The sequence below is a fragment of the Oncorhynchus clarkii genome, chromosome 12 (assembly GCF_045791955.1).
Source record: "Oncorhynchus clarkii lewisi isolate Uvic-CL-2024 chromosome 12, UVic_Ocla_1.0, whole genome shotgun sequence".
Classification (NCBI taxonomy): Eukaryota; Metazoa; Chordata; class Actinopteri; order Salmoniformes; family Salmonidae; genus Oncorhynchus; species Oncorhynchus clarkii.
This window is the reverse complement of record NC_092158.1, coordinates 79,462,491-79,490,336: the sequence shown is the minus strand read 5'-3', so window position 1 is coordinate 79,490,336 and position 27,846 is coordinate 79,462,491. Positions and strand designations below refer to the sequence as shown.

Below are 27,846 nucleotides of genomic sequence, written 5' to 3'. Positions count from 1 at the left end.
AGGCACACCAAATGATGGTTCAGGTCAATCATGACCCAAACCTCCCACCACCTGGTTCATGATGATCTTCTCATTCATGGACTATGTACCCTGCACTATCATCCTAGCACCCTGCACTATCATCCTAGTACCCTGCTCTATCATCCTAGTACCCTGCACTATCATCCTAGTACCCTGCACTATCATCCTAGTACCCTGCTCTATCATCCTAGTACCCTGCTCTATCATCCTAGTACCCTGCTCTATCATCCTAGTACCCTGCACTATCATCCTAGTACCCTGCTCTATCATCCTAGTACCCTGCTCTATCATCCTAGTACCCTGCTCTATCATCCTAGTACCCTGCACTATCATCCTAGTACCCTGCTCTATCATCCTAGTACCCTGCTCTATCATCCTAGTACCCTGCTCTATCATCCTAGTACCCTGCACTATCATCCTAGTACCCTGCACTATCATCCTAGTACCCTGCACTATCATCCTAGTACCCTGCACTATCATCCTAGTACCCTGCACTATCATCCTAGTACCCTGCACTATCATCCTATAACTGCACATTGGTCTTTGTACTCTCTACACGTCCACATATGCACCAAACGAAATAGATATTTCCCACCGCACATCATTCAGTACATTTAAAAAATAAAAAAGGTAAACATCTCTTCATACATCATTTAAAATGTAGCTTAGTGTTTAGTGAAGCTTGTAGTTCTTAGCTTACATAAGATTGCACATACCGTATGTTGATTTGTGTAAACTCTGCTTCTACAGGTTGTCTGTATATCTTGTATACTCCGTGCTCTTACATTTATTTATTCAACCAGGTAGGCCAGTTGAGAACAAGTTCTCATTTACAACTGCGACTTGGCCAAGATAAAGCAAAGCAGTGTGACACAAACAACAACACAGAGTTACACATGGAATAAACAAACGTACAGTCAATAACACAATAGAAAAGTCTGTGTGCAAATGGAGTAAGGAGGTAAGGCAATAAATAGGACATAGTAGCGAAGTAATAACAATTTAGCAAATTAACACTGGAGTGATATATGTGCAGATGAAATAGTGGAAATACTGTTGTGCAAAAAAGTAAATAAAACAAATGGAGAAGAGGTAGGTAGTTGGATGGGCCATTTACAGATTGAGGTGGAGCTAGTTTGTCTGTATATCTTGTGTATATATACAGTTGAAGTCGAACATTTACATACACTTAGGTTGGAGTCATTAAAACTAATTTTTCAACCACTCCACAAATTGATTAACAAACTATAGTTTTGGCAAGTAGTTTAGGACATCTACTTTGTGCATGACAAGTAATTTTTCCAATAATTGTTTACAGATTATTTTAGTTATAATTCACTGTATCGCAATTCCAGTGGGTCAGACGTTTACATACACTAAGTTGACTGTGCCTTTAAACAGCTTGGAAAATTCCAGAAAATGATGTCATGGCTTTAGAAGCTTCTGATAGGCTAATTGACATTGAGTCAATTGGAGGTGTACCTGTGGATGTATTTCAAGGCCTACCTTCAAACTGCCTCTTTGCTTGACATCAAGGGAATTGTAGACCTCCACAAGTCTGGTTCATCCTTGGAAGCAATTTCCAAATGCCTGAAGGTACCACGTTCATCTTTACAAACAATAGTACGCAAGTATAAACACCATGGGATGATGCAGCCGTCATAATGCTCAGGAAGGAGATGCGTTCTGTCTCCTAGAGATGAACGTACTTTGGTGCGAAAAGTGCAAATCAATCCCAGAACAACAGTAAAGGACCTTATGAAGATGCTGGAGGAAACAGGTACAAAAGTATCTATATCCACAGTAAAACGAGTCCTATATCGACATAACCTGAAAGGCCGCTCAGCAAAGAAGAAGCCACCGTTCCAAAACCACCATAAAAAGCCAGACTACGGTTTACAACTGCACACGGGGACAAAGATTGTACTTTTTGGAAAAATGTCCTCTGGTCTGATGAAACAAAAAATAGAACTGTTCGCCCATAATGACCATTGTTATGTTTGGAGGAAAAAGGGGAGGCTTGCAAGCCGAAGAACACCATACCAACCGTGAAGCACAGGGGTGGCAGCATCATGTTGTGGGGGTGCTTTGCTGCAGGAGGGACTGATGCACCTCACAAAATAGATGGCATCATGAGGATGGAAAATTATGTGGATTTATTGAAGCAACATCTCAAGACATCAGTCAGGAAGTTAAAGCTTGGTCTTAAAATGGACAACAACCCCAAGCATACTTCCAAAGTTGTGGCAAAATGGCTTAAGGACAACAATGTTAAGGTATTGGAGTGGCCATCAAAAAGCCCTGACCTCAATCCCATAGAAAATGTGTGGGCAGAACTGAAAAACTGTGTGCGAGCAAGGAGACCTACAAACCTGACTCAGTTACACCAGCTCTGTCAGGAGGAATGGGTCAAAATTCACCCAACTTATTGTGGGAAGCTTGTGGAAGGCTACCCAAAACGTTTGACCCAAGTTAAATAATTTAAAGGCAATGCTACCAAATACTAATTGAGTGTATGTAAACTTCTGACCCACTGGGAATGTGATGAAAGAAATAAAAGCTAAAATAAATCTATTATTCTGACATTTCACATTCTTCAAATAAAGTGGTGATCCTAACTGACCTAAGACAAGGATGTTTTAAATTTTTTTACATTAAAATGTCAGGAATTGTGAAAAACTGAGTTTAAATGTATTTGGCTATGGTGTATGTAAACTTCCGACTTCAACTGTATATTGTATACTCCGTGCTCTTACATTGAGGCGAAGCTATTTTGTCTGCCTGTATATTGTTTATTGTGGCAGTACCATTTCACCAAGTTAAATTCCTGTACATGTAAATGTGTTTGGAAAATAAAGTTGAATACTAATGTTTATCGACAGCTTGGATATGAGAGATTTGGTTGACCCCAACTCAATGCGGCTGGTTACCCGATCAAGAGAACGGAATTAGACTGTGAAGGGCACAAAGTTCAATAATTAACTGGCCAATGAGACTTGAGGAAGTGTGGCCCCGAGCCGGAGTTTGTAGACAACATGTGTCCCAGGAGGTCATTAGAGCGGAATGAAATATTCAGCAAACATCCTCCTGGTAACAACAGACAGCACACTTCCTGTTTTACCAACACTGACAACCCAGCAGGGAGCCCAACAACCAAGCACTGTCAAGCAGGCCGCCTCTCAACCAAGCACTGCGGCCGCCAGCCATTTGATTGTGTACGTATCAGCAGCTACTGTATAACACAATACAGTCAAGGGCAACGGAACAACAAAAGGAAAAATAAATGAGTCGGCTTTAGCTAGAGGCATCTGATGAGTTTATGGAAATTAAAAGTTTTATGTAAATCACAGCCAACTGCAAAGCCTCGCGAACAACCACAAGGTGGGCGAAGGAACACAATACTGCATTTAAATGAGCAGGGAATAATAAACATGTAACAACCCAGTAGCCTGTACCACCTCGTTGACGCAAGATCAAATAGTGTTTTAGAAAAGACATGGCGGAGGTTTAGGAACCTCTCACAGTAATATCGCTGATCGGCCATATCAGTTATAACTTATGTCTTTCTCTATTTCAGCAACACAACTTTAAAAGGTTGAGTAGAACGGAAGGAGTGACAGAGTGGCTGGTAAGGCAATCACTGGCTGGAGAAGGGCTACTGTAGTATGGTTGTGTGCACCGTTCCTCATGAACACACTGACATCCTATGGTGAATAAGGGTAACTTCAACAGTACCATCTGAAACAGTAGTCATCATTGTTATTACATAAATGCTGAAAATAGGAAGTGCTTTATTGTTCAGTTTCAATAAAATGGAAAACATTTCTGTCACTTCCCTTAAAAAAGAAAGAATAATGGTATTGAAAGAAAGAAGAGGATGATGATGGTTTGCAAGACATCTCCATGTGCATTTATTCATTCAGCAGATGCTCATATAGCAGATGTTCCACTTCCAGAGCAATCTTAATGTCACTAATTATAGATACAGATTAAAAAATGTACATGTATATTTTAATAATATATTCCAGTGCTTTAAATGCAAGTACTAGAAGGTGCTCACAGGTAGGAAGTCCAGTGTTCCTCCACATGGCATTAAGGACAGGCTATCCTTGTTCCATACAGTTCATAACACTTCTCTCATCCCATTGGGTAAGGTTAAGTCCTCATTGGCAGGGGTTGGTACAGCACTGGTTTTTCTTTAAGGCAACAGGGCAGAAGTCAACAGTATCAGAAGTCAGTTAGATCCTAAATGGGATCTCCATGTTGCAAAACTCAAACTCCTTCACCTCCTATTGGCTGGATGCTACCTTGATACAGTGGAGCTGGACTGTGATTGGCTAGAGGTGGTGGTGGCGGCACTCAGCTGGGAGAAGCCACTGTGACTGGATTCCAGACTGGTCATAGAGCCCCTGGACAGACAGACAGACAGGCAGACAAACACACAGACAATAGATTAAATATCCATCAAACACCTTTTTCGTAGAGCACTGTTTCCCTAAGAATCTTTATAAACACCATTGTAAATTATCACAAATACATTTTCCCCACACAACTACACACTGCCTAAAAAAACAAGCTGGCCTAAAACATTTACTCACTGACATGCAGCAGCCCTACACACTAAGCACCACCATAACAATACACTGCGTTATACAGTATAGTGAATGGTGACTGACCTGAAGTCTTCGGAGCCCAGCACCTCGGTGTAGAACATGACCTTACACTTGTGGGAGGAGACCTGCAGGGAGGCCAGCACGTCGTCCACCCGGGGCAGGCTGGAGGTAGAGCAGGCCGGGGAGCAGTGGAACCGCCATTGGAGGATGTAGAACCCGGGCCACCGCGTCACATGGGAGCCCTGGGGAGAGGAGGAGGGGACAGGTGAGGTCGAGGGTCAGAGGCAGCGTTTCCATTCAAACACAGGCTATAGCTAATAGTCAATTCAATATCTAAATGACAGACTTTATGTAATAGAAACCCATTAGAATTCCCTCACATGTAGGCAAATACTTTTGAAGGCGTTGCCCACTGCCGAATGACACCACATGGAAGTGACTGCAATGATTATTGAGCTACGCAAGGAGGAGGAATGATAGCCTACAAATTGAAAGTCAGCTCCTTGCATGTCTCCCTCTGGCTACTGGACCAGGCATTAGATTAGAAGAGGGAAGCTAAATGACTTCATCTAAATTCTCCTCCTTGGTGGACTTGTATGACATCTCTGTAAATGGTCTATTAGAGAGATTCATCTAGCAAAATGTAATAAAACACTTGAATATTTATCCTCTGTATTCACACAGCTTTGTCTGTTAGACTCACTGGCACGGAAACTTAGCGGGAAGGTACCAGTTGATAAAATGTTGCAAGTTTGCTAGTGAGAGTGTGAACTAAAGACAGACAGCCGGAGAAGACAGGTGATGGGATTGAAAGACAACCTGAACCAACTTCCATGCATTGCAATGCTTTTATTTGTCGGCTTTTAGGTATATGTCCAAAAGCCAGCAATTACCAGCTAACAGAAACACTGGTCAGAGACACTGCCAAGGGATGGAGACCAGATATGAGCACTGCACAGAACTCCTATTGACATCAGTGGATGTTTATGTTACGCTCACGTCTTAGGATTCAGATCTGAGGTTGGTGGTTAGTTTCCGCAGTGGTATATTGTAATTATTTCGCCACCATGGCCTATTTATTGCCTACACTGTATATAGACTTTTTCTACTGTATTATTGACTGTGTTTGTTTTTACTCCATGTGTAACTGTGTTGTTCTGTGTGTCGAACTGCTTTGCTTTATCTTGGCCAGGTCGGAGTTGTAAATGAGAACTTGTTCTCAACTAGCCTACCTGATTAAATAAAGGTGAAATCATTTTATAAAAAAATAAAACAATTAAATAGTGGTTATCATGTTTGCCTCACACACGAAAGGTCCCCGGTTCGAAACCGGGCGGAAACATATTTTTGGGGGGCTCCCGATTGGCACAGCGGTCTAAGGCACTGCACCTGTAGTGATGCTAGAGGCGTCACTACAGACCCTGGTTCATTTCCAGGCTGTATCACAACCGGCCGTGATTGGAAGTCCCATAGGGGCATACAATTGGCCCAGCGTCGTCCGGGTTTGGCCGGGGTAGGCCGTCATTGTAAAATATTTTTAACTGACTTGCCTGGTTAAATAAAAGGTTAAAAAAAATACAAAGAAAAAGTTGTACATGTTATCATGAACACATATATTCGGAAACGTTCAAAAACACAACCAATTGAACAGACCCACTTACACAAATCCAAATGAGGTACTACCAATCATCAGACCCACCTGTACCAGCTGTGGATGTGACGGTGGCTGTTTCAGTCTCTTACCTGAACACTCTCTCCCTCCTTGCAGGTGAGTGCTGTCTCCACCATACTGTAGTCTTGCCCCAGAATCCAGGATCTGTCAATCAGCTGCATGTTGTTGGTGGCTGGCGACACGATGCTGCCGTGGGCCCCCTGGACGTCCCTCTTGGGGGGCTGGGGCGCCCTCCGGGAGTGGTAGATGTTGAAGATGACGTCCCCTTTACACACGTCAAAGTCCCAGGTGATCACAGAAGAGGGCTCGGAGATTTCGATCAGCAGCTGGAAAAGGATCGGTAGTGAGAGAACACAGTAAGACAAAACTACAGACAAATGATCGTTAAAAATCACTGTAATGGGTTTTTATAGCTTTTTGCTGTAATGTATTTCTCCACTAGGGGGAGCAACCTAACCCACTGTAAGCGCAGTCAACTGAGAAGCTGGAAAACACATACTGTAGTTACTGTTTAGATCAGGTTACCTCATGTGGGGCCCCTTTGAAGACACTGGCAGTCTTGTAGATGGTATCTGTCCACAGCCGCAGCTCCTCACTTTCCAGCGCGTCTGCTGTCCTGTACAGAGATTTGGGGACCATACCTCCTTCAGGGATCTCACACTGGAGATGACATGACAGAGGACACAAGAGACACAATCAGCCCCCAGTTCTATCAGCACACACAGCAAGGAAAATGTCTAATAAGATGACCCAATGTTAACTATATTATGTACTAGCAGCATTAGCCAATATGAATTCATATGCATGTAGAAGGGTACTGTCTACAACAGCCAGATGAGACTCCGGTCTGCCAGAGAGACTCACCAGGCAGTCTCCTCCCAGGAAGTCAGGGATGACCTCTCTATCGATGTAGTCCACCAGACCTCCAGGCCCCTGGTAGTCATTCGCAGCATACACCAGGAACTTCTTCCTGGTATTCTCGTCAATGAATGGACTGACCTGAGAACAGTGTACAGACACTCAGGGTCAAAGGTCGTCTCATATGTTTGCTCTGCACATGCAATTGAATACAACTGAACGTGATCAAGTTGGAGAGAGAGAGCGAAAGCACTGTACAATGTAATGTACACTACAATGTGTGATGTTAAAGGCTCTCACCAGGGTCCAGAGAACAGGGAAGACCCGTGGAGCCCTCAGTATGAGCAGACATCCCAGGGTCTCTGGGTAGTTGGCCTCCACCACCTCTATGATCCTCAGCAGGGCTTTAACCCCCGGACGCCACAGGTGACGCATGTTTAACCCCTCCAGGTCCACCAGGCACGTCCAGCAGCTGACAGATAGACACAGGAGGGTTATAGGACATACTGTATTCAGGGATGAGAGACATAAGAGGAGTGAGTGTGAAATGGTAGCTACCTGATGGGTCGGCCAAAGACTCTGGTGTTCTCTTCACAACGCCTCAGACCTTCCTCGTTGATTGAGAGGACCTGAGGGAGAGTGAAGAGGTGAGAGGTTAGGGGAAGGGAGAGCATTTGCAAATAGTATGTGTTTATGTATTTATGTGTGTGCTTATACCCAGCATCTGGATGTGTGTGTTTGTGTGTCATACTCACTTGTCTCAGAAGGGACTCCTCGCCCAAGGCGCGTACTAAACCCTTGGTATCCATTTGACCGAGTCGCAGAATATACAGAGGGCATCCATCTATAGACAGACGAGGACACAAACACGTGACCTCACTGTTAAAGCTACAAGAGGATCAGTATTGATCATGACATTAAACAGACGCTGAGAGTATTCAGGTAAATCAATAGAGAAACCGAGTCAGATTGTGTTGACCATAATCACATCAACAGTATATATATTTACAACTCACATTAAAGTCATTCATGTAAATATAGGCGTTTTACTACCAGCTGTATTTGCTTTTAGGTGGGGGTTATTGTTATTATGGTTACTGTGGGCCACTTCCTGGTCTGAGGTCCTAGATGTCCGATTGGCTATCAGCTAAGTGGAGATAATGGGTCCTTTCCTCTGCCCAGATCTTACAATGCCTGGACAGGTATTTTACGTCTCTGCTAACCACATCATATGCTATAGCAATCTGTCAGTTGCTGACACAGCAGGAGAACGCGACCAACAGCTACCCATCTGACTCATGCCCACAGACTGGGGGATTTCCCTTGACACATAGTAGGCCGGTTTCCATTGACCCAGGTTTATACAAATATAAAAACCTTGTGGCAGTGTAATGGAAACGGCAGCTGTAGGAGAAACGTTAATTTCCCTTGACACATAGTAGGCAGGTTTCCATTGACCCAGGTTTATACAAATATAAAAACCTAGTGGCAGTGTAATGGAAACAGCAGCTGTAGGAGAAACGCTCTAAAGATCACCAACATTGTACCATCTGTTGGACAGGGGAAGATTTTTATTTTGTCCAACATTCTTTATTGTGACAAATGATAGAAACGGTGCTTTCGAATAAATAATGATTGCCCAATCATTTTGACGGTACGCGGGTCACGAGACGTCATCATGTAACTATAAAGCTCCACTCCACATTTCACTCTAAATGCCTACTGCTTGCTAAATCAAAATGTTCAACTATACAAATAATGTTTCTTTGCAGGACAAGAATGCCTGAATTGCTTTGCCTTGCTTTTCTGGTTGTTTCACCATCCAACTACTTCTGAGCTAGAGGAGTGCAAGTTTCCCCATCCAACTACTTCTGAGCTAGAGGAGTGCAAGTTTCACCATCCAACTACTTCTGAGCTAGAGGAGTGCAAGTTTCACCATCCAACTACTTCTGAGCTAGAGGAGTGCAAGTTTCACCATCCAACTACTTCTGAGCTAGAGGAGTGCAAGTTTCACCATCCAACTACTTCTGAGCTAGAGGAGTGCAAGTTTCACCATCCAACTACTTCTGAGCTAGAGGAGTGCAAGTTTCACCATCCAACTACTTCTGAGCTAGAGGAGTGCAAGTTTCACCATCCAACTACTTCTGAGCTAGAGGAGTGCAAGTTTCACCATCCAACTACTTCTGAGCTAGAGGAGTGCAAGTTTCACCATCCAACTACTTCTGAGCTAGAGGAGTGCAAGTTTCACCATCCAACTACTTCTGAGCTAGAGGAGTGCAAGTTTCACCATCCAACTACTTCTGAGCTAGAGGAGTGCAAGTTTCACCATCCAACTACTTCTGAGCTAGAGGAGTGCAAGTTTCACCATCCAACTACTTCTGAGCTAGAGGAGTGCAAGTTTCCCCATCCAACTACTTCTGAGCTAGAGGAGTGCAAGTTTCCCCATGGCACAGTCCATGACATACATTGGCACATGAGAAATATTTGTCATTTCTTGCATTCTATCCATGCTGACTTTTGCAAGCTACCTGAGACACAGGTGGGAGTGGGCATACAGGCTTATTATTAATGCACAATTTGCCAAAATGGATAATGAAAACAATTCAATCACTTAAATTTGTGTTCAACACTAGGTTTTTGCAAAAAAAATCATATTTTTTTTTATTTTTAGGTGTGACGTCATTACATCCAGCTGTTTTTATCAACACAAAACAGTTCAACAGAAATGCACCATAGCAGGCAATTGTTGCAACTATTTTTATGCAAAATGCCCAAAAAATAAACTACAAATAATCACTGGACAAGTTCATGGAAACATAGCTAGTGATGTCACTTCCAGAGAAGCAACCAGACATTACAGTTAGTCATTACCAATACATATAAGAGCTGGGATACATTCACTAGAAACCAAGCGGAAGAAAACAATGTGAAACTGGTGGTGCAGTACTTCCTGAATTTGTGCAATAAGAACACTACTTTCACATTTCAAAATATATTTTCATCTTCTGTCTGTGCCCGTTGAACACAACCCTGCCGTTAAAACCCTATCCTGCTCCGAGAGGAACCTACCTTTGTCGTGGTGGTGCCAGCCCCCGGTGTAGTAGTCGTGCAGCAGCTGAGGTCTCTCCCAGGAGTCCAGCAGGAAGTCCACCTGGTGCTGCTTCCTCCAGGAGAGCGACTGACACAGGATCTCCCGGGCCTTCTCCAGGTTAAAGTCCCGGGCCCGTAGGAAACGCAGCACGTGCTGGTCCTTAGGGATCTAGGGGAGGGAGCGGAGATTGTGTTTATTCAGATGTTGTGGTGTGTGTGAGTCGGATGTGAGTTTTACTTACATCTATGTTGTTTGGATTCAAGTTTTGCTCGTTTGCAGCTATTTGAGTCAGAGTTTGAGTGTTAGGTGTGTTCATACACGTGTCCAACCTTGCCCTTGTGGGTCTCCTGCAGCCACTGGCGTAGTCTTATAAGACAGCTCTCCTGCAGCGGCGTCAGGTCTCCTAGGTAACGCCTGATGTAGTCTGCATCCAACTTGTCTGCAATCGAAACACAGACAGTCAATTCACATACATACCCAAATACATACCCACAGTCTACCAGCCCAAGGCAAGGCCAGAATGTTTGCTTTCAGAGCCAGTGGAATGGGATTGGGACTTCAGCCATGACAGATCCTTCAGATTGTGTGTGTTTATTATTGTGTTGATTCTGACTCGGAACACTGACCATCTGGGGAGCCAGCCGGTAGATCTGTGGGGCTGGCAGTGGGGGTCTCTTTGGCAGTAGGCACAGGGATGGCATTGGAAGGGGCACCGGTGAGTGGCAGCTGGAGCCTGGCAGTGGGTGGGGGGGCCTGAGGGGGGCTCCAGCGGGGGACGTGGGTCACCCCCTCGTCCTCCAACTCCTTCAGGTAATACTCTATGATCTCTTTGCCCTGGAGGACAGAACACATGACTGCATAAGGACAGTACAGGTAGCTAGTGTAATGAGCAAACACTGTGGGCAAATACTGCAGGTTTGTTTAGACACGAGCCTGGCCGCATACGAGCACAGCCCATTGCGTGACAAAGCTGAGCAGGATATATGGCCCAACAGGTAAATGTGAGAAGATCCTGGTTAACACACTCAGTTTACACAAATCTGCCAGACGGGATCACAGAAGGCCTGGAAATAGACTGCGCAAGCATGCTCATGTAACACTGGGTCTATATGGGGAAGCAGCATGCTGGATGATGATGGTATATCCTATAGCCTCATCCATCCCCCACACTGACATGTATACTGTACTCACATGCTCACAGACAGACACATGAACACACCTTTTTAATACTGTTGGCATATTGCTTCATGGCTAGCTTCTCGGCCGCGTTCTCAAAGCCAAAGAAGGACTTGATGTCCAGACTGGCTGTCTGCTCAAAACACGTCCACTCCTCATTCTCTGGGTGAACCTGTGGAGGAAGCACAACTCATCACAAAACAGACGTCAAATGGATGAACCCTTTACACTGGTGGGAATTGGCCTATATGGATAGGGCTAAATTGAAATGTTTCTTACAGAAGCATATGCATAAGCATGGTAGCAATTGAAAGGGAACAGTTTGGAGATTATGGCGAAATTGTTAGGCCACAACCGTAACACTGTTGATTTTACATTTACTATATTTTCAGCACATTTGTTGATCAAATCTGAAAATACTCTGGATACATTCAGTAACATGAGATTATTCCTGGAAAATGTGGGTAGGTGCAACATAAGAGGAAAAAAGTGACAAGGGTTTGAGTGAGAGGGCTAACTGACGTCACCAAGCAGCCACACACCTCTCCACAGTGTGCAGTCCCTACGTAACTTCCATGCACTTAAGACTCAAATAACAGTCCTCAACTATGAGGTGCTTTATTTTGTCTCTCTTGTAGTTGTTATGTAAGGAACACAACCCTGCATTCCTACAATCACAATTACGGTTGTTGCTTTCACAATCCAAAAATGTCCCATTATAAATCGCAATCTGGGCCAGATGGGCATCGATTGAAAGCTTGTTCTATTGCCACCATGACTAGCTAAGTTATAAAATAGGATTTTACAGTGTTAGGCTTTCACAGGGTAAATCATAGAAAGAGATGGCAATTTTGGTACACATAGAAAAGAGTCACGCATGCATTCACGTACGTGTTCCACTGATTTTTCTTCACAATAGAACAAACATCGTCTCATTCTGTTCAGAACAACACAGGGTATGATGCCATGTCATCTGGTAACTGTACATCAAACATAGTGATCATAAACACTGACACGGTATGTATATGACATGAGTTTTATGATGAAACGTGATGTGCACATTCGGACTCACGGGTGTTTGGCTTGTATGACATCAAAGCTGTATTTATTACCATCTTCAACATCTCATCCTTAAAAATACATTGAGTCCTCTTAATTTACAGCATTTTCCTCACTCAGACAACTAAAAATTTGCACAAGTTGTCCACTTAGCAGGAGGGACGGGGGCAACTTCCTGTCGCATGCTGTGCTCAAGTTCAAAACCCATACTGAGCTGTGAAGTTCAGAGCCTGAGCTCCGACGTCATTAATAGGCGCTTATCAGTCCTCAAATCTGACTTTTTCAACCCATATATGCGTACGAGTATAAAGGGCTACAATCCCTGTTGCAGTGATAGAGAGAGTATGTCTGTGTTTACACAGACAGCTCAATTCTAATATATTATAATCACTAATAGCCTTCACACATTTAAGAAAGAGTGTCAAACACACACAACTACTATATGTTGCTAGTCGTTTGACCAATCAGATCAGCTCTGAAAAATATCTCATGTGCAAAGATCTGATGTGATTGGTCAAAAGACCAATGAGTGTAAAAAAAGATCAGAATTAGGCTGCCTGTGTAAAACGCAGCCCATGTAACCGATGATTATTATAGTTGTGGGGCACACCGTGTAGTTGCAGATCTCATGGACGATGACTCTGTTGGAGAAGGTCTCGTTGACGACCTCGATGTGCAGCGCCCTCTCCCTGCGGTCCAGAGTGTTCTTATGGATGAAGTACAGGTAGTCCACACCAGCCATCTAGACACACACAGTAGACCACGGTCAATCAACTCTGGACAACACTACCACAACAACATCAACACAACGTCCCTACCAGGATATTCAGGTCTGAGGGGAAATAATCACTAATAGCATTCACATTAGAAAATAGGAGAATCAAACAGACACTATTATACATTGCTAGCTTGAGTAGCTTCACTGCTCAAGGGAAAAGTTAAAGGTGAAAAGGTAAGATACCCTTTTGAACAGCCGGGGGGCGTCTGCCTCCACCTTACAGCGCCTCTCAATGAACACAGTGGCTCCGTCATCACTGTGCTCCTCCTTCACCACCTCACTGTCCACAAAGATGGGGATCAGGGGGCAGTTTGGAAACCTCCGCACATAGGCCTAATGGGAGAGAGGGAAGGAGGAAGAAAATATACAATATTACTCACATGATGAAAACCAAACACAATCCATGACATACAGTGAAAGTATTTTCTGGGTTATAATCACTTTGATCAAAAATAATTGTATAATGTCCACCCTAAGGTCACTGTTACTGTTTTTGTTTCCATGGCGAAGCAGAGGTGGGGGGAGTTGCACATCAAGGTAAAACAAATTGCATTACATGCTGCTGTTCTATCACGCCTGCAGTGATGTCTGACAGAAAAACAGTCTGCGTTGTTTGCAGAAACGTCTTCGTTGTTGTGATATTGCAAACGGACGTGGCAGTTTCAACATGAAGGATTCCAGCTTTAAGTGCTGGTAATCAAACAGCAGTCATCTGGCTCTTTAAAGTGTGCTCTCTCTTTGATTTCATGGCTTATATGACGACCAGGCCAAGACAGACCTACCGGGCTTCCTCTGTCAAGATTGGCCCCCGGACTGAGTGATATCTTTATAAATCTGCTGAGGCCCCTGGAGGACTCCCTCTGGACAAAGGTCACCAGATAAGTTAGTAGGTCATGTGACAATCACAGAGTCCAACCAGAGTCAATGTCAAGAGCTGACAATGTCACACACACACACACACACGCGCGCGCACACACACGCACACACCAGGCCTGATCAATACAAAGAGCACCCATGTTGATTACACATGATGGTTCTCAACTGAACTCTACCCGTAACTCAATGAGTTCCACTGTAACTCTGGTGCGTTTTGGACTTCTACCCCTTTTAAACATGTGTTTCAGCTACAGACTACTGGGTTGTACCATTGGATTTGTCAATTTCTTCTCTGTGGTAATAATGGGGGGGGGGGGGGGTCTTTTTTACAAAAATGTCTGTAGTCTGAATGGTCTGAGCTACAAACTATTAAAAGCTATATGAAAAGCTGAGACTCTCACAAACATGTTTTACCCTATGATGCTCACAAGCTGCACATGAGTCGTTAGAAGGTAAAGGGTTCTTCTACATCCCAGTACATTTATTTCATGTAACCTTTACTTAACTAGGCAAGTCAGTTAAGAACAAACTCTTATTTACAATGACGGCCTACACCGACCAAACCTGGACGATGCTGGGCCGGATGTGATACAGCCTAGAATCGAACCAGGGTCTGTAGTGACGCCTCCAGCACTGAGATGCAGTGCCTTAGACCGCTGCGCCACCCGGCCGCCCAGTGTCTACATAGTGTCTATAAAACTGTAATAAGCTCACAATGTTGTTGTCCAACTCCAGACTCCACACAGTTGTCAGTGACTTGTTGGATATTCATTTCAGTGTGCAAACAATTTCTGTACGTACAGCATTCATATAAATTCATTTTGGATCGGTCTCTGTCCAGCCGTCTGTCCGTACGTTAGTCACACACGATCTCGACAGCACTGGCCAGATGTTGATGAAACTTGGGTGAATGATGCATTTACAATGCATCTTTCGTGGGGGACAACATGTTTACTGTTGCTTTGTTATTGACATTTGTCAATAAAACTCATGAATGCTATTTCAAATGGTTTAGTGTTCTACTTGTATCCCTGGTTGTCCTGAATAGAAAATGGTAAAACACTTGACTGTGAGGTTAAATATAAGGGCTGGACATGCAGATAAATGAAAGTCAGATAAACGAAAAGACAATTTTGCTGGAATCTGATAGGGTGAAACCCCAAATTAGCACAATGGTGCAGAGTACACGAAGGTCAATCTGCTGACACACACATAAAACAGCCACCCTGTTCAGTCACTATCTAGGTTTCCATCCAATTGGCGACAGATTTTCATGCAATTATTAGAATAGAACATTTCCCACCAGTGGTGTTTCCACCAAACTGACTTGTTGTGGATAAAAATCAGTTTGTGATGACATGGTGCACAAAACATGTTTTTTTTCACTTAAGTTTTAATGTACCAAATAAAAATTGAAAGTTCAATGTGTTTCTGTGGCATTTTCAACTCTACTAATATTTCTGTCACAAAAACTGTTGTATTAAATAGAAAATGTGTCTACTCTGGTCTTGGTACATGTACTCTAGCCAACAACTCACAGATACAGTGAGGGTAGGGTAGTCTACATGATGAGTTTACTATGGATAAGACCGAGAATATTTATATTTGTCAAATGGCAGTCAAGCACTGATCATGTCACCAGAATAAAACCATCTATATTTCATCAATATTTATTGGAAAGGAGCATCAATCTCATCACAGTGCACTTTCACCACCCTGTGAAGTTCATCATAACTTATTTCATTTGTAGTCTAATAAACTGCATGGTTTCCCAAGGAGTAGTGGGAGGACCACATACCACATGGCGTGACTTCAATATATCAATATATATATATATATATATTCAAAATATGATGGTTATTTTATAAATATTTACACATAAAGGAATTTCCAACGCCATTTCTCGCATAATTCATTTTACAGATACAAAAAGATCCCCATGAATAAATGATCTGAAGGCATTTATAAAATTGGACCGGTACCTCCTGTTTCCATCACAACGTGGTTAATGACAGTGCAACAGTGCAAGTCTTTATGGATCAAACAAAGCTGGTGTGCAGACTGATCGATAGAATGACGAGGCACGAAGACATCATCCGTGAATATTGATTGAATAACATGACAGAAGGATATACAGTTGATTACAGTTACACAACCAAGACATGTAACTACTATCTTCCAATACTTGGGAACATACGATACAGAGTCCATCTCCTTCTTCTCCATTACCAAGCCAAAACACTAACGTAGTATATAGGCTTCAGTGCATAAACCAAGAAGCCTACAGTTAGATAGTTGGGTGCATTGTCCATCGTCTCTAACAGTGCCTGCATTCAGAAAACCAGACTGCCTCAGATGTTCTGAGCCTACATGCATATTCTAAATATTTAGGCCTAAATCTTGCTTCAGGATAGATAAAACATATCCATTATTTTGTCTGGATTTTGTGTTATTAGCCAACGATACTGGCTTCCTGTTAAGGCTAGGGCTGATTTCAAGGTTTTACTGGTAACCTACAATGCAATACATGGACTTGCTCCTACCCATTTGGTCCTGTTGTACATACCTAGACGTACGCTACATTCACAAGACACAGGCCTCCTTATTGTTCATAGAAGTTCTAAGCAAACAGCTGGAGGCAGGGCTTTCTCCTATAGAGCTCCATTTTTATGGAACGGTCTACCGATCCATGTGAGAGATGCAGACTCGGTTTCAACCTTTAAGTCTTTACTGAACACTCATCTCTTCAGTAGGTCCTATGATTGAGTGTACTCTGGCCCAGGGGTGAGAAGGTGAACGGCAAGGCACTGGAGTGACAAACCACCCTAGCTGTCTCTGCCTGGCTGGCTCCTCTCTCTCCAATGGGATTCTCTGCTTCTATTGTGGGGGCTGAGTCACTGGCATGCTCGTCTCTCTCTCCCATGCCATCCCTAGATGGGGTGCATTGTGCCAGGCTTTTTTCCACTCTACCCTACTTGAGTGGGTTGAGTTACTAACGTGATCTTCCTGTCTGGTTTTGCGTGCCCTCAGGCTCGGGCGGTGGGGGAGATCTTTGTGGGCTATACTCTGCCTTGTCTCAGGGTAGTACGTTAGTGGTCTGTTGATATACCTTTGGTGGTGTGGGGGTTGTGCTTTGACAAAGTGGGAGGGGTTATATCCTGCTTGGTTGGACCTGTCCGGGGGTAACTTTGGACGGGGCCAGTGTCCCCTGACCCCCCCCGTCTCAGTCTCCAGTTTCTATGCTGCAATAGTCTTTATGCCAGGAAGCTAGGGTCAGTCTGTCCTATCTGGTGTACTGTGTGATCTTGGGTATGATCCCTCTAAAGCCCCCCCCCCTCCTCCCCAAAATCAGCCAAAACAAGTAATGGTATCAACAACAAGCTGAAATGATCCATATACGATTCCCCACATGGCAGCTTGTCATTCTTGTTAACAAATCTGTCCATCCAGAATCACAACAACACGCTGACTTCTGCCCCATGGAAGCGCGCACATTGTTTTCATGACGTTGTCAGCTAACCCATCTACAGAACCCTGACCTGTTCACCAGATCAGGGTGAACACTTGTCGTGCTGCTGATCCAGTTTCTGCTGCTCTGCCTGCGGCTATGGATCCCTGATCTTTTCACTGGTCATGCCTTGAACCGGACCTGCTGTTTCCACCCTCTCTCTCCAGCACCGGCCACCCCTCAGAGCCTGGTTCCTCTCTAGGTTTCTTCCTAGGTTCCAGCCTTTCCTGGGAGTTTTTCCTAGCCCACCGTACCACATCTGCATTGCTTGATATTTGGGGTTTTATTCTTATTCATTCCTTTACACTTGTGTGTAAAAGGTAGTTGTTGTGAAATTGTTAGATTACTTGTTAGATATTATTGCATGGTCGGAACTAGAAGCACAAGCATTTCGCTACACAAGCATTTCGCTGGCATTAACATCTGCTAACCATGTGAAGGTGACCAATAAAATTTGATTTGAATATGAAAAACAAATCTGTTTACTTAAACGTTCCCGAGAACGGAGGAATGTTGTCGTCAGTGATAAGTGGTACACCAACATGCCAGGTTTGGTGTGATGATGGTGTCAGGACAGGAGTGATACTGTAATGGCTGTCAGTGGGCCAAACCAAGGATCAGTCAGTGGGACGGTCAGTCAGAGGACAGAGGAAGCCTCTAGTCTGGCTAGGCCCTCTATCTAGTGTGAACTGCTGTCATTAGAACAGGCTTTTTACAGACAGGCAGCCCTGCAACCTTTAAATCAACTGACAATCTTTGAAGTGCCTTTGAATCACGCTGACAGTGTGTGAATGGAAGTAGAACAAAACATTCTCAGACATTTAGTAGATGTTGCCGAACTCCTGGGGGTCAAAGGTTGGGTTTTTTGGTATTTGGTGAAGCAGAGCCACGGCTGCAGTTAGAAAAAGAACAGAGCACCTGACTTCCACTGTAATCAGGTTGCGTAACACAGGACACTTACAAAATAAACCATTTCAGTGTTTTTAACGAGCTAAGCTTTTGTTCGGTAATGACCTTTTCCAGCGCTGACCTTCTTATTATACAATGTAACTTGCTTCTGGCTTAATAGATAACCCCAAAGAACAGGAAGTGGCACATCGTCTCAAACAGAGCAGAAACAAGGTAAACAGATGCCGAGCCAAGACAGAGCCAAGAGCTTAAATTCAAGAGTTTAGAAAATAAAAGTGGATATAAATCATAAGATATACTGATTGCATTTTAATGGACTTTGGGCCAAGCTATTCACCGTAAAACACTGAGGCTGTGCACTGAACAGATGTGGGGGTTGATATGATATAAACAACCCTTCATACGACGTGTTCTGTCTGAGGGAAACTGTACTAAGCCACAACTTCCCCCGGATGGAGCAGTCCTATCAGCCCTAACAGGGCAGACCAGCTGTGGCAGTAGGCCAGGCAGCAGACGGGACCAAGCACAGCGAGGGGAGGCCTAATGACACCCAGGGCCTAGTTCAGAGAGCAGCCCGTCAACCACAGCTAAGCAGGAAGTCACAGTGGGAGCAGCAGACACAGACAGTACTGTACAACTAGGCCCAGGGGAGAGACGAGAGAAGATAGAAATGAGAGAAGAAATGATAGGGGAGGAGGAGCGGCGACTGGAGTACTGCTTGTTCTGTGTCACAAGTCAGAATGCACCCCATAACAGAACGAGAAGACTAGCACATCCAAAATAGATAACCTTCCCAGGCAGCCACACCAAGGCATGCTCTTAAACATAAAACCCATACAGCATGATGGGGCCTCTGACAGATGATCCTGAGACAGACAGCTGGTGGCGTGGTGAGAGAGGCAGACTATGGGAGGCTCATAGAACTGCATAGAGCCATGGCTACATGGAACTCTATTCCACATCAGGTAACTGGAGGTAACTGATGCAAGCAGTACAATTAGATATAAAAAAAACAGATAGAAATACACCTTATAGATCAGCGTGGACTGAAGAGGCACGCAGGCACAGACACATGATAAGACACGCACGTACACATGGATTTTGTGTTGTAGATATGTAGTAGTAGAGTAGTGGCCTGAGGGAGCACACTTAATGTGTTGTGAAAAGTGTTATGATATGTAATGTCATGTAATATTTGAAATACTATATAACTGCCTTAATGTTGCTGGACCCCAGGAAGAGTAGTGGGGGATACTTAATAAATATCATGGTTAAACATAGATTGTGTTTTGGGCCTGACTTCCCCTCCAGTTAGGATCTGACTGTTAGAACACTGTGCCCCAACCCACCCCCACTCTGTCTGAAGCCCTGCGATCTGATCTCTTCAATGAACTGGGATTAGAAGACTGCTGACTTCCTGCCAACTCACAAGATACTCATTTTTATTTATTTATACACACACACACACACACACACACACACACACACACACACGTTTGGGGTCACTTAGAAATGTCCTTGTTTTTGAAAGAAAAGCACATTTTTCTAAATTAAATAGTACCCGCAAAACACCAGTCTCAACATCAACAGTGAAGAGACGACTCCGGGATGCTGGCCTTCTAGGCAGAGTTCTGTCTGTGTTCTTTTGCCCATCTTAATCCTTTCTTTTTATTGGCCAGTCTGAGATATGGCCTTTTCTTTGCAACTCTGCCTAAAAGGCCAGCATCCCGGAGTCACCTCTTCACTACTGACGTTGAGACTGGTGTTTTGCAAGTACTATTTAATGAAGCTGCCAGTTGAGGACTTGTGAGGCGTCTGTTTCTCGAACTAGACACTCTAATGTACTTGTCCTCTTGCTCAGTTGTGCCCTGGGGCCTCCCATTCCTCTTTCTATTCTGGTTAGAGCCAGTTTGCGCTTTTCTGTGAAGGGAGTAGTATACAGCGTTGTACGAGATCTTCAGTTTCTTGGCAATGTCTCGCATGGAATAGCCTTCATTTCTCAGAACAAGAATAGACTGAAGAGTTTCAGAAGAAAGTTATTTGTTTCTGGACATTTTGAGCCTGTAATCGAACCCACAAATGCTGATGCTTCAGATACTTAACTAGTCTAAAGAAGGCCAGTTGTATTGCTTCTTTAAATCAGAACAACAGTTTTCAGCTGTGCTAACATAATTGCAAAATGGTCTTCTAATGGTCAATTAGCCTTTTAAAATGACAAGCTTGGATTAGCTAACAACGTACGCCTATGTAGATATTCCATTAAAAAAAATACAAATAAAATCAGCAATTTCCAGCTACAATAGTCATTTACAACGTCTACACCGTATTTCTGATCAATTTGATGTTATTTTAAATGGACAAAAAAAAGTGCTCTTTCAAAAACAAGGACATTTCTAAGTGACCCCAAACTTTTGAACGGTAGTGTGCGTATGTATGCATGTGACATTGTGGATTGGTGTATTTCCTATGACTTTTGCAACCATCTGCAGAACTACTACTGTATCAGTACACCTATGCAGTGGTGATCGGTGACTGAAATCAAGAATGATGTATATTACAGCAGGGCAGGTGGAAAAGCTAATATATGGTATTGCATTTAACAGAAAGCATCGCTTTAGTCAAGGTGCCTGCAAAAATACTAAAGGAAAAAAGTTACTAATTAAATCAAATCAAATTGTATTGGTCACATACACATGGTTAGCAGATGTTAATGCGAGTGTAGCGAAATGCTTGTGCTTCAAGTTCCGACAATGCAGTAATAACCAACGAGTAATCTAACCTAACAATTTCACAACAACTACCCTATACACACACACAAGTGTAAAGGGATGAAGAATATGTACATAAAGATATATGAATGAGTGATGGTACAGAACGGCATAGGCAAGATGCAGTAGATGGTATCAAGTACAGTATATACATATGAGATGAGTAATGTAGGGTATGTAAACATATAAAAGTGGCATTGTTTAAAGTGGCTCATGTTACATGTATTACATAAAGATGGCAAGATGCAGTAGATGGTATAGAGTACAGTATATAAATATGAGATGAGTAATGTAGGGTATGTAAACATTATATTAAGTGGCATTGTTTAAAGTGGCTAGTGATACATTTTTTACATACATTTTACCATGATTAAAGTGGCTGTAGTTGAGTCAGTATGTTGGCAGCAGCCACTCAATGTTAGTGGTGGCTGTTTAACAGTCTGATGGCCTTGAGATAGAAGCTGTTTTTCAGTCTCTCGGTCCCTGCTTTGATGCACCTGTACTGACCTCACCTTCTGGATGATAGCGGGGTGAACAGGCAGTGGCTCGGGTGGTTGTTGTCCTTGATGACCTTTATGGCCTTCCTGTGACATCGGGTGGTGTAGGTGTCCTGGAGGGTAGGTAGTTTGCCCCCGGTGATGCGTTGTGCAGACCTCACTACCCTCTGGAGAGCCTTACGGTTGTGGGCGGAGCAGTTGCCGTACCAGGGGGTGATACAGCCCGACAGGATGCTCTCGATTGTGCATCTGTAAAAGTTTGTGTGCTTTTGGTGACAAGCCGAATTTCTTCAGCCTTCTGAGGTTGAAGAGGTGCCGCTGTGCCTTCTTCACCACGCTGTCTGTGTGGGTGAACCAATTCAGTTTGTCCGTGATGTGTACGCCGAGGAACTTAAAACTTACTACACTCTCCACTACGGTCCCGTCGATGTGGATAGGGGGGTGCTCCCTCTGCTGTTTCCTGAAGTCCACGATCATCTCCTTTGTTTTGTTGAGTGTGAGGTTATTTTCCTGACATCACACTCCGATGGCCCTCACCTCCTCCCTGTAGGCCGTCTCATCATTGTTGGGTTGGAGGCGTGCATGGCCACGCAGTCATGGGTAAACAGGGAGTACAGGAGAGGGCTCATAACGCACCCTTGTGGGGCCCCAGTGTTGAGGATCAGCGGGGTGGAGATGTTGTTACCTACCCTCACCACCTGGGGGCTGCCCGTCAGGAAGTCCAGTACCCAGTTGCACAGGGCGGGGTCGAGACCCAGGGTCTCGAGCTTGATGACGTGTTTGGAGGCTATTATGCTGTTAAATGCTGAGCTGTAGTCGATGAACAGCATCCTCACATAGTTATTCCTCTTGTCCAGATGGGTTAGGGCAGTGTGGTTGCGATTGCGTTAAATCGTACTCTCACGGTTTCATACTCAATTATAAATATGATATTGTGTTATCTGCTGCCACGACTAATTAGGTTGGGTGAACAGAAATACTGCAGACTGTGTTCTCAAAACAAAAAGGTGGATAAACAATGATCTCACCAACAAAACACTAGAACATGACATAATACAGTGCCCAGGGACACTGTAATACAGTGTATATATTGTATGAGATGAGATAGGTTTCTATGCAGCCAAACCACACTTTGTTCCTGCAGCACAAAACACTGGCAGTCTGACTGCCTGGGCGTCTGGGTCCAATTTGCACATGAGCACTGCAACCTCTCACAAACATCCCACACTACCCACCTACACATATATGCATAGACAAAGCAGCAGCCTAAACACACAAATGTACATAACTTACCGCCATTATCAGCTCAAAGGGGTGTTTGTAGACCCTTACAGGTGACTGGTATTGTTGCACCATGGCTGTAGCTCAACCTCTGGCGCTCTGCCCTGAAATGTACAATAGACAAACCCTAGTGTTAGTTAGAGATCACTTGACACAGCACTAAAGAACTGTAACTAACAAAACATCATCTGTACATCATAAGTTCACATCATCATGAAGCAAAGGTCAGAGGAATGGGATTTGTAAAGACAACAAAGAGAAATGCTGTATCATCAGCTCTAAAACCAACTAGCCAGCTGGCCTGATGCAAAACGCTTGATTGTCCTCAATTGCAAAGGCACTATTATTTAGGTCATAAACTGTAGTAGCTGATTGATCGGTTAACATGCTGAGATCAACGGTAATCACAGGATGATGACCATAATGATACAATCAGCTACTGAGCCAGACCAAAATCATCTATCTAGCTGGGATTTAGCTGGGATAAGTGGCATCTATCATCTGGGCTAAACCTACAAACTCACAGAGGCATTGTGTTATTTTCTTATTTGTAATGACGTTAGTCCATTTTATACAGTGAACAGCTGACACAGATACAGTACAGTAGACTAGCTGTAAATTGGACTTCAAAATAAAGAGTGGCTTTGATGGCATAGATTTCTAGTTATAAAAACAAAAAAATTACAAAAGTACATTAGCTACACTAATCACACTTTCAGGGAATTCCCTTGTGCACGTTATATCCACTAATTGAGTTTATGAATAATTGTATTATAGATCATAACTATTACAATCCACAACACTAGCTTGCCTGTTTCTCGATACGTAAGCGGCAAGTTATTTATGTCTCTTGACAACTTCATTTTGATGACAGTCAAATCGGCAAAAAAATAATTTTAGATGGTCGACATTTTCAGAACGAATTCTAACTCCCTCAGACATTAGCGAAATGACTAGGCCTTACACGGCGAAAAATGTACCTAAAACTTACCAGATCGATGACTTTCGGAGATAAGTCACGTGATGTTTGTCAGTAGACGATCTACTTATATTAAATCCATGGTACACTCCAACAAATACGTAAATAAAGCGACTTTCTGAGACGGGTTTGATGTTGAATCCAAGGCAAGCGGCCGGCGTAGCTAACGCCGCCTCTTTTGACTACGTCACATACTTGTGTAACATATTGTCAGGGAGCAGTGTGTTTTTCAAGTGAGGATAGACATTACTGCGAATAAGCTAAGGTAACATTGTTGAAACCGTTGACAGAAAAGTAAAAGGTTGCAACATTGTATATGCTGTCATGAATGAATGAAACCATCATAGTAGCCTATCCTAAAAAATATATGTGTTTGTATGGAAATATACAGATGTTAATCAATATACTTTCAGCTTTTGATGTATTTTGTTTTTAATTAGTTACAGTTACAGTAATAGTAAAAAAACAAAGTGACTCAAATATGATCAAATGTAACTTGATCAAGGGGAATATACTGTGTGAACTGGTTACATTTTAAGAAAACGGTCTGTAGATGGCGCTAGAGATTCACTGTTAACACTGCATCAAGACAGTATAGCTGTTTCCATTAACTTGTCCAGCGATTTTTTTGTCAACATAAAAAGTTTGCATAGAGAATACACTGAACAAGAACAGCAACGTGTTTTTCCCATGTTTCATGAGCTGATATATCCCAGAAATGTTCCATACAAATAAAAATATGATTTTGCTCCAATTTTGTGCATAAATGTGTTTACATCCCTGTTAGTGAGCATTTCTCGTTTGCCATAATCCATCCACCTTACATGTGTGGCCTATCAAGAAGCTGATTAAACAGCATGATCATTATACAGGGGCACCTTATGCTGGGGACAATAAAAGGCCACTCTAAAATATGCAGTTTTGGCACACAGCACATTGCCACAGATGTATCAAGTTTTGAGGGACCGTGCAATTTGCATGCAGACTGCAGGAATGTCCACCAGAGCTGTTGCCATGCCAGAGAATTGAATGTTCATCTCTATACCATAATCCACCTCCAACGACGTTTTAGAGAAATTGGCAGTACATCCAACCGGCCTCACAACCGCAGACCACGTGCATGGCGTTGTGTGGGCGAGCAGTTTGCTGACATCAACGTTGTGAATACAGTGCCACATGATGGCGGTGGGGCTATGGTATTGGCAGGAATAAGCTATGGACAACAAACACAATTGCACTTTATCGATGGCAATTTCAATGCACAGAGATACCCTGACAAGATCCCAGGGCGGTACAGGATGTACAGTGACGTTGCGTAATTCAGAGCAGATGGGGCAGTTATTTTGGCATTAATACACATCACATATCAGTTTGCAAACAATGTTTACAAAAAGTTTACAAAGCCGCATACAAATATGGTTTATTTTTTGCTTTCTTGAGTAAGGCATCTCCAAAATGCAGATGTTTCAGCCTAGCTCAGTGCTTTCTGTGATGGAGAGGCAGCCAGCAGAATAATTGGTAATGTTCTCGAGTTGAGAAGTGATTGCCTCAGTGTTCTGGCACTCATGGGGACACTACGTCACCACAAAATCTACAGGTAGAGCTCGAAAATTCAAGCCCATTGGGTGCTGCCATAGACTTACATTAGAAGTGCCCATCCAAGAAGGCTCAAGGTCATTGGCCATAGATAAAATTACGTCAAATCAAGTTATATCTACCGTAGCTTTGATTGGGTTGATCATGTCATACTTTCAAAAGCTAGCAAGCTAGACAAGCAGTCATCATCATGCATCATGTTGGCAATCTACTGGCAGTGGTGTAAAGTACTTAAGTAAAAATACTATAAAGTACTACGTAAGTTGTTTTTTTGTATTTTTGACAACTTTTACTTTACTAAAGAAAATAATGTACTTTTTGCTACATACATTTTCCCTGGCACCCTAAGGTACTCATAACACTTTGAATGCTTAGAAGGACAGAAAATGGTTCAATTCACACACTTATCAAGAGAACAGCCCTAGTCATCCCTACTGCCTCTGATCTGGCGGACTCACTAAACACAAATCATTTTGAATGTTCAATCAACTCAGAATTCCAAGTCTGAATTTCTTGCCTCTTTCTAGAGCCCACAAGAAGGACTGCCACGCCATCTTCCTGTTCAGGTGAGCAAAGCACAACAAGGTGAGTCCAAAATGTATTTTATGCTGCTGCATAAATTAAGAATATACCAAGGAGAAAGTAATATTAAGTGTATGTTGTGAAGTAAGCTGTTAGTAGCCCATGTGCCCCACCCTAATAATTTTATCCCTTTCCTTCCTCATAACCTACCCTGCTTTTCTGACTTGATGGTGCACATGTAGCCTGTTTTAGAGAAATATAATCATTGAATATTGTAAGAGCTTTCATTATCTGCTTATATGCCTCCTTTATTTATCCCACGGTTCTGACTTGGTGTACAGCGAGAATACTGTAAGAACGACCCATGTTCTGAATTCTGTTGCTGTACATTTCAAAAGTGCTGAACAAGTAGTTATTGACTACGTCCGTCCTAGCTCGCTCATGTCTTAATCGAAATTACGAATTGCCCCTTATCCATTCATGCCATAGTTTTTACATCTCAAATGTCAGTAGAAACCACATTTGTTTAAGCAAGTCAGCCATATCAGCTACAGTGGCAAGAAAAAGTATGTGAACCCTTTGGAAATACCTGGATTTCTGCATAAATTGGTCATAAAATTTGATCTGATCTTCATCTAGGTCACAACAACTTTTGGAATTTTGGACCATTCCTCTTCACAAAACTGTTTCAGTTTAGCAATATTCTTGGGATGTCTGGTGTGAATTGCTCTCTTGAGGTCATGCCACAGCATCTCAATCGGGTTGAGATCAGGACTCTGACTGGGCCACTCTAGAAGGCATATTTTCTTCTGTTGAAGCCCATCTGTTGTTGATTTACCTCTGTGTTTTGGGTTGTTGTCCTGTTGCATCACCCAACTTCTGTTGAACTTCAATTGGTGGACAGATAGCCTAACATTCTCCTGCAAAATGTCTTGATAAACTTGGGAAATCATTTTTCCGTCAATAATAGCAAGCTGTTCAGGCCCTGGGCCAGCAAAGCAGCCCCAAACCATGATGTTGGGAGGAGGTTGATGTGCTGTGCCTTTTTTTCTCTACACACAGTGTTGTGTGTTCCTTCCAAACAACTCAACTGTAGTTTCATCTGTCCACAGAATATTTTGCCAGTAGCACTGTCGAACATTCATTCGGGTGCACTTTTGCAAACTTCAGATGTGCAGCAATGTTTTTTTTGGAAAGCATTGGCTTCTTCCGTGGTGTCCTCCCATGAACACCATTATTGCTTAGTGTTTTAGTGTCATATACTCATCAACAGAGATGTTAGCATGTTCCAGAGATTTCTGTAAGTCTTTAACTGACACTCTAGGATTCTTCTTAACCTCATTGAGCATTCTGCACTATGCTCTTGCAGTCATCTTTGCAGGACGGCCACTCCTAGGGAGAGTAGCAACCGTGCTGAACTTTCTCCATTTATAGACAATTTGTCCTACCGTGGACTGATGAACATCAAGGCTCTTAGAGGTACTTTCCAGCTTTATGTAAGTCAAAATTCTTAATCTTAGGTCTTCTGAAATCTATTTTGTTCAAGGCATGGTTCACATCAGACAATGCTTCTTGTGAATAGCAAACTCAAATGTTGTGTTTTTTTATAGGGCAAGGCATCTCTAACCAACATCTCCAATCT

At 43.1% G+C, this 27,846-nt stretch overlaps 1 protein-coding gene across 2 annotated transcripts; it reads right to left on the bottom strand.

The window, feature by feature from the left end:
• Positions 1-3,905: 3,905 nt before the first annotated feature.
• On the bottom strand, positions 3,906-24,287 carry LOC139421420 (SEC14-like protein 1). 2 transcript variants are annotated; one of them, XM_071172298.1, is made up of 17 exons: positions 24,099-24,287; positions 23,120-23,211; positions 13,452-13,601; positions 13,101-13,232; positions 11,475-11,603; positions 10,882-11,089; positions 10,585-10,694; positions 10,234-10,423; positions 7,920-8,008; positions 7,723-7,793; positions 7,465-7,636; positions 7,171-7,305; positions 6,832-6,966; positions 6,378-6,632; positions 4,698-4,876; positions 4,308-4,430; positions 3,906-4,217 (listed from the first exon to the last, which is right to left on the bottom strand). In XM_071172298.1, the coding sequence occupies exons 2-16, from the start codon at positions 23,180-23,182 to the stop codon at positions 4,325-4,327; spliced, it is 2,124 nt and encodes a 707-aa protein (XP_071028399.1). In that variant the 5' UTR covers positions 23,183-23,211; positions 24,099-24,287; the 3' UTR covers positions 3,906-4,217; positions 4,308-4,324. The 2 variants fall into 2 exon arrangements, with proteins under 2 accessions (XP_071028399.1, XP_071028398.1); XM_071172297.1 differs by having other exon boundaries at positions 4,329-4,430.
• Positions 24,288-27,846: the final 3,559 nt, after the last annotated feature.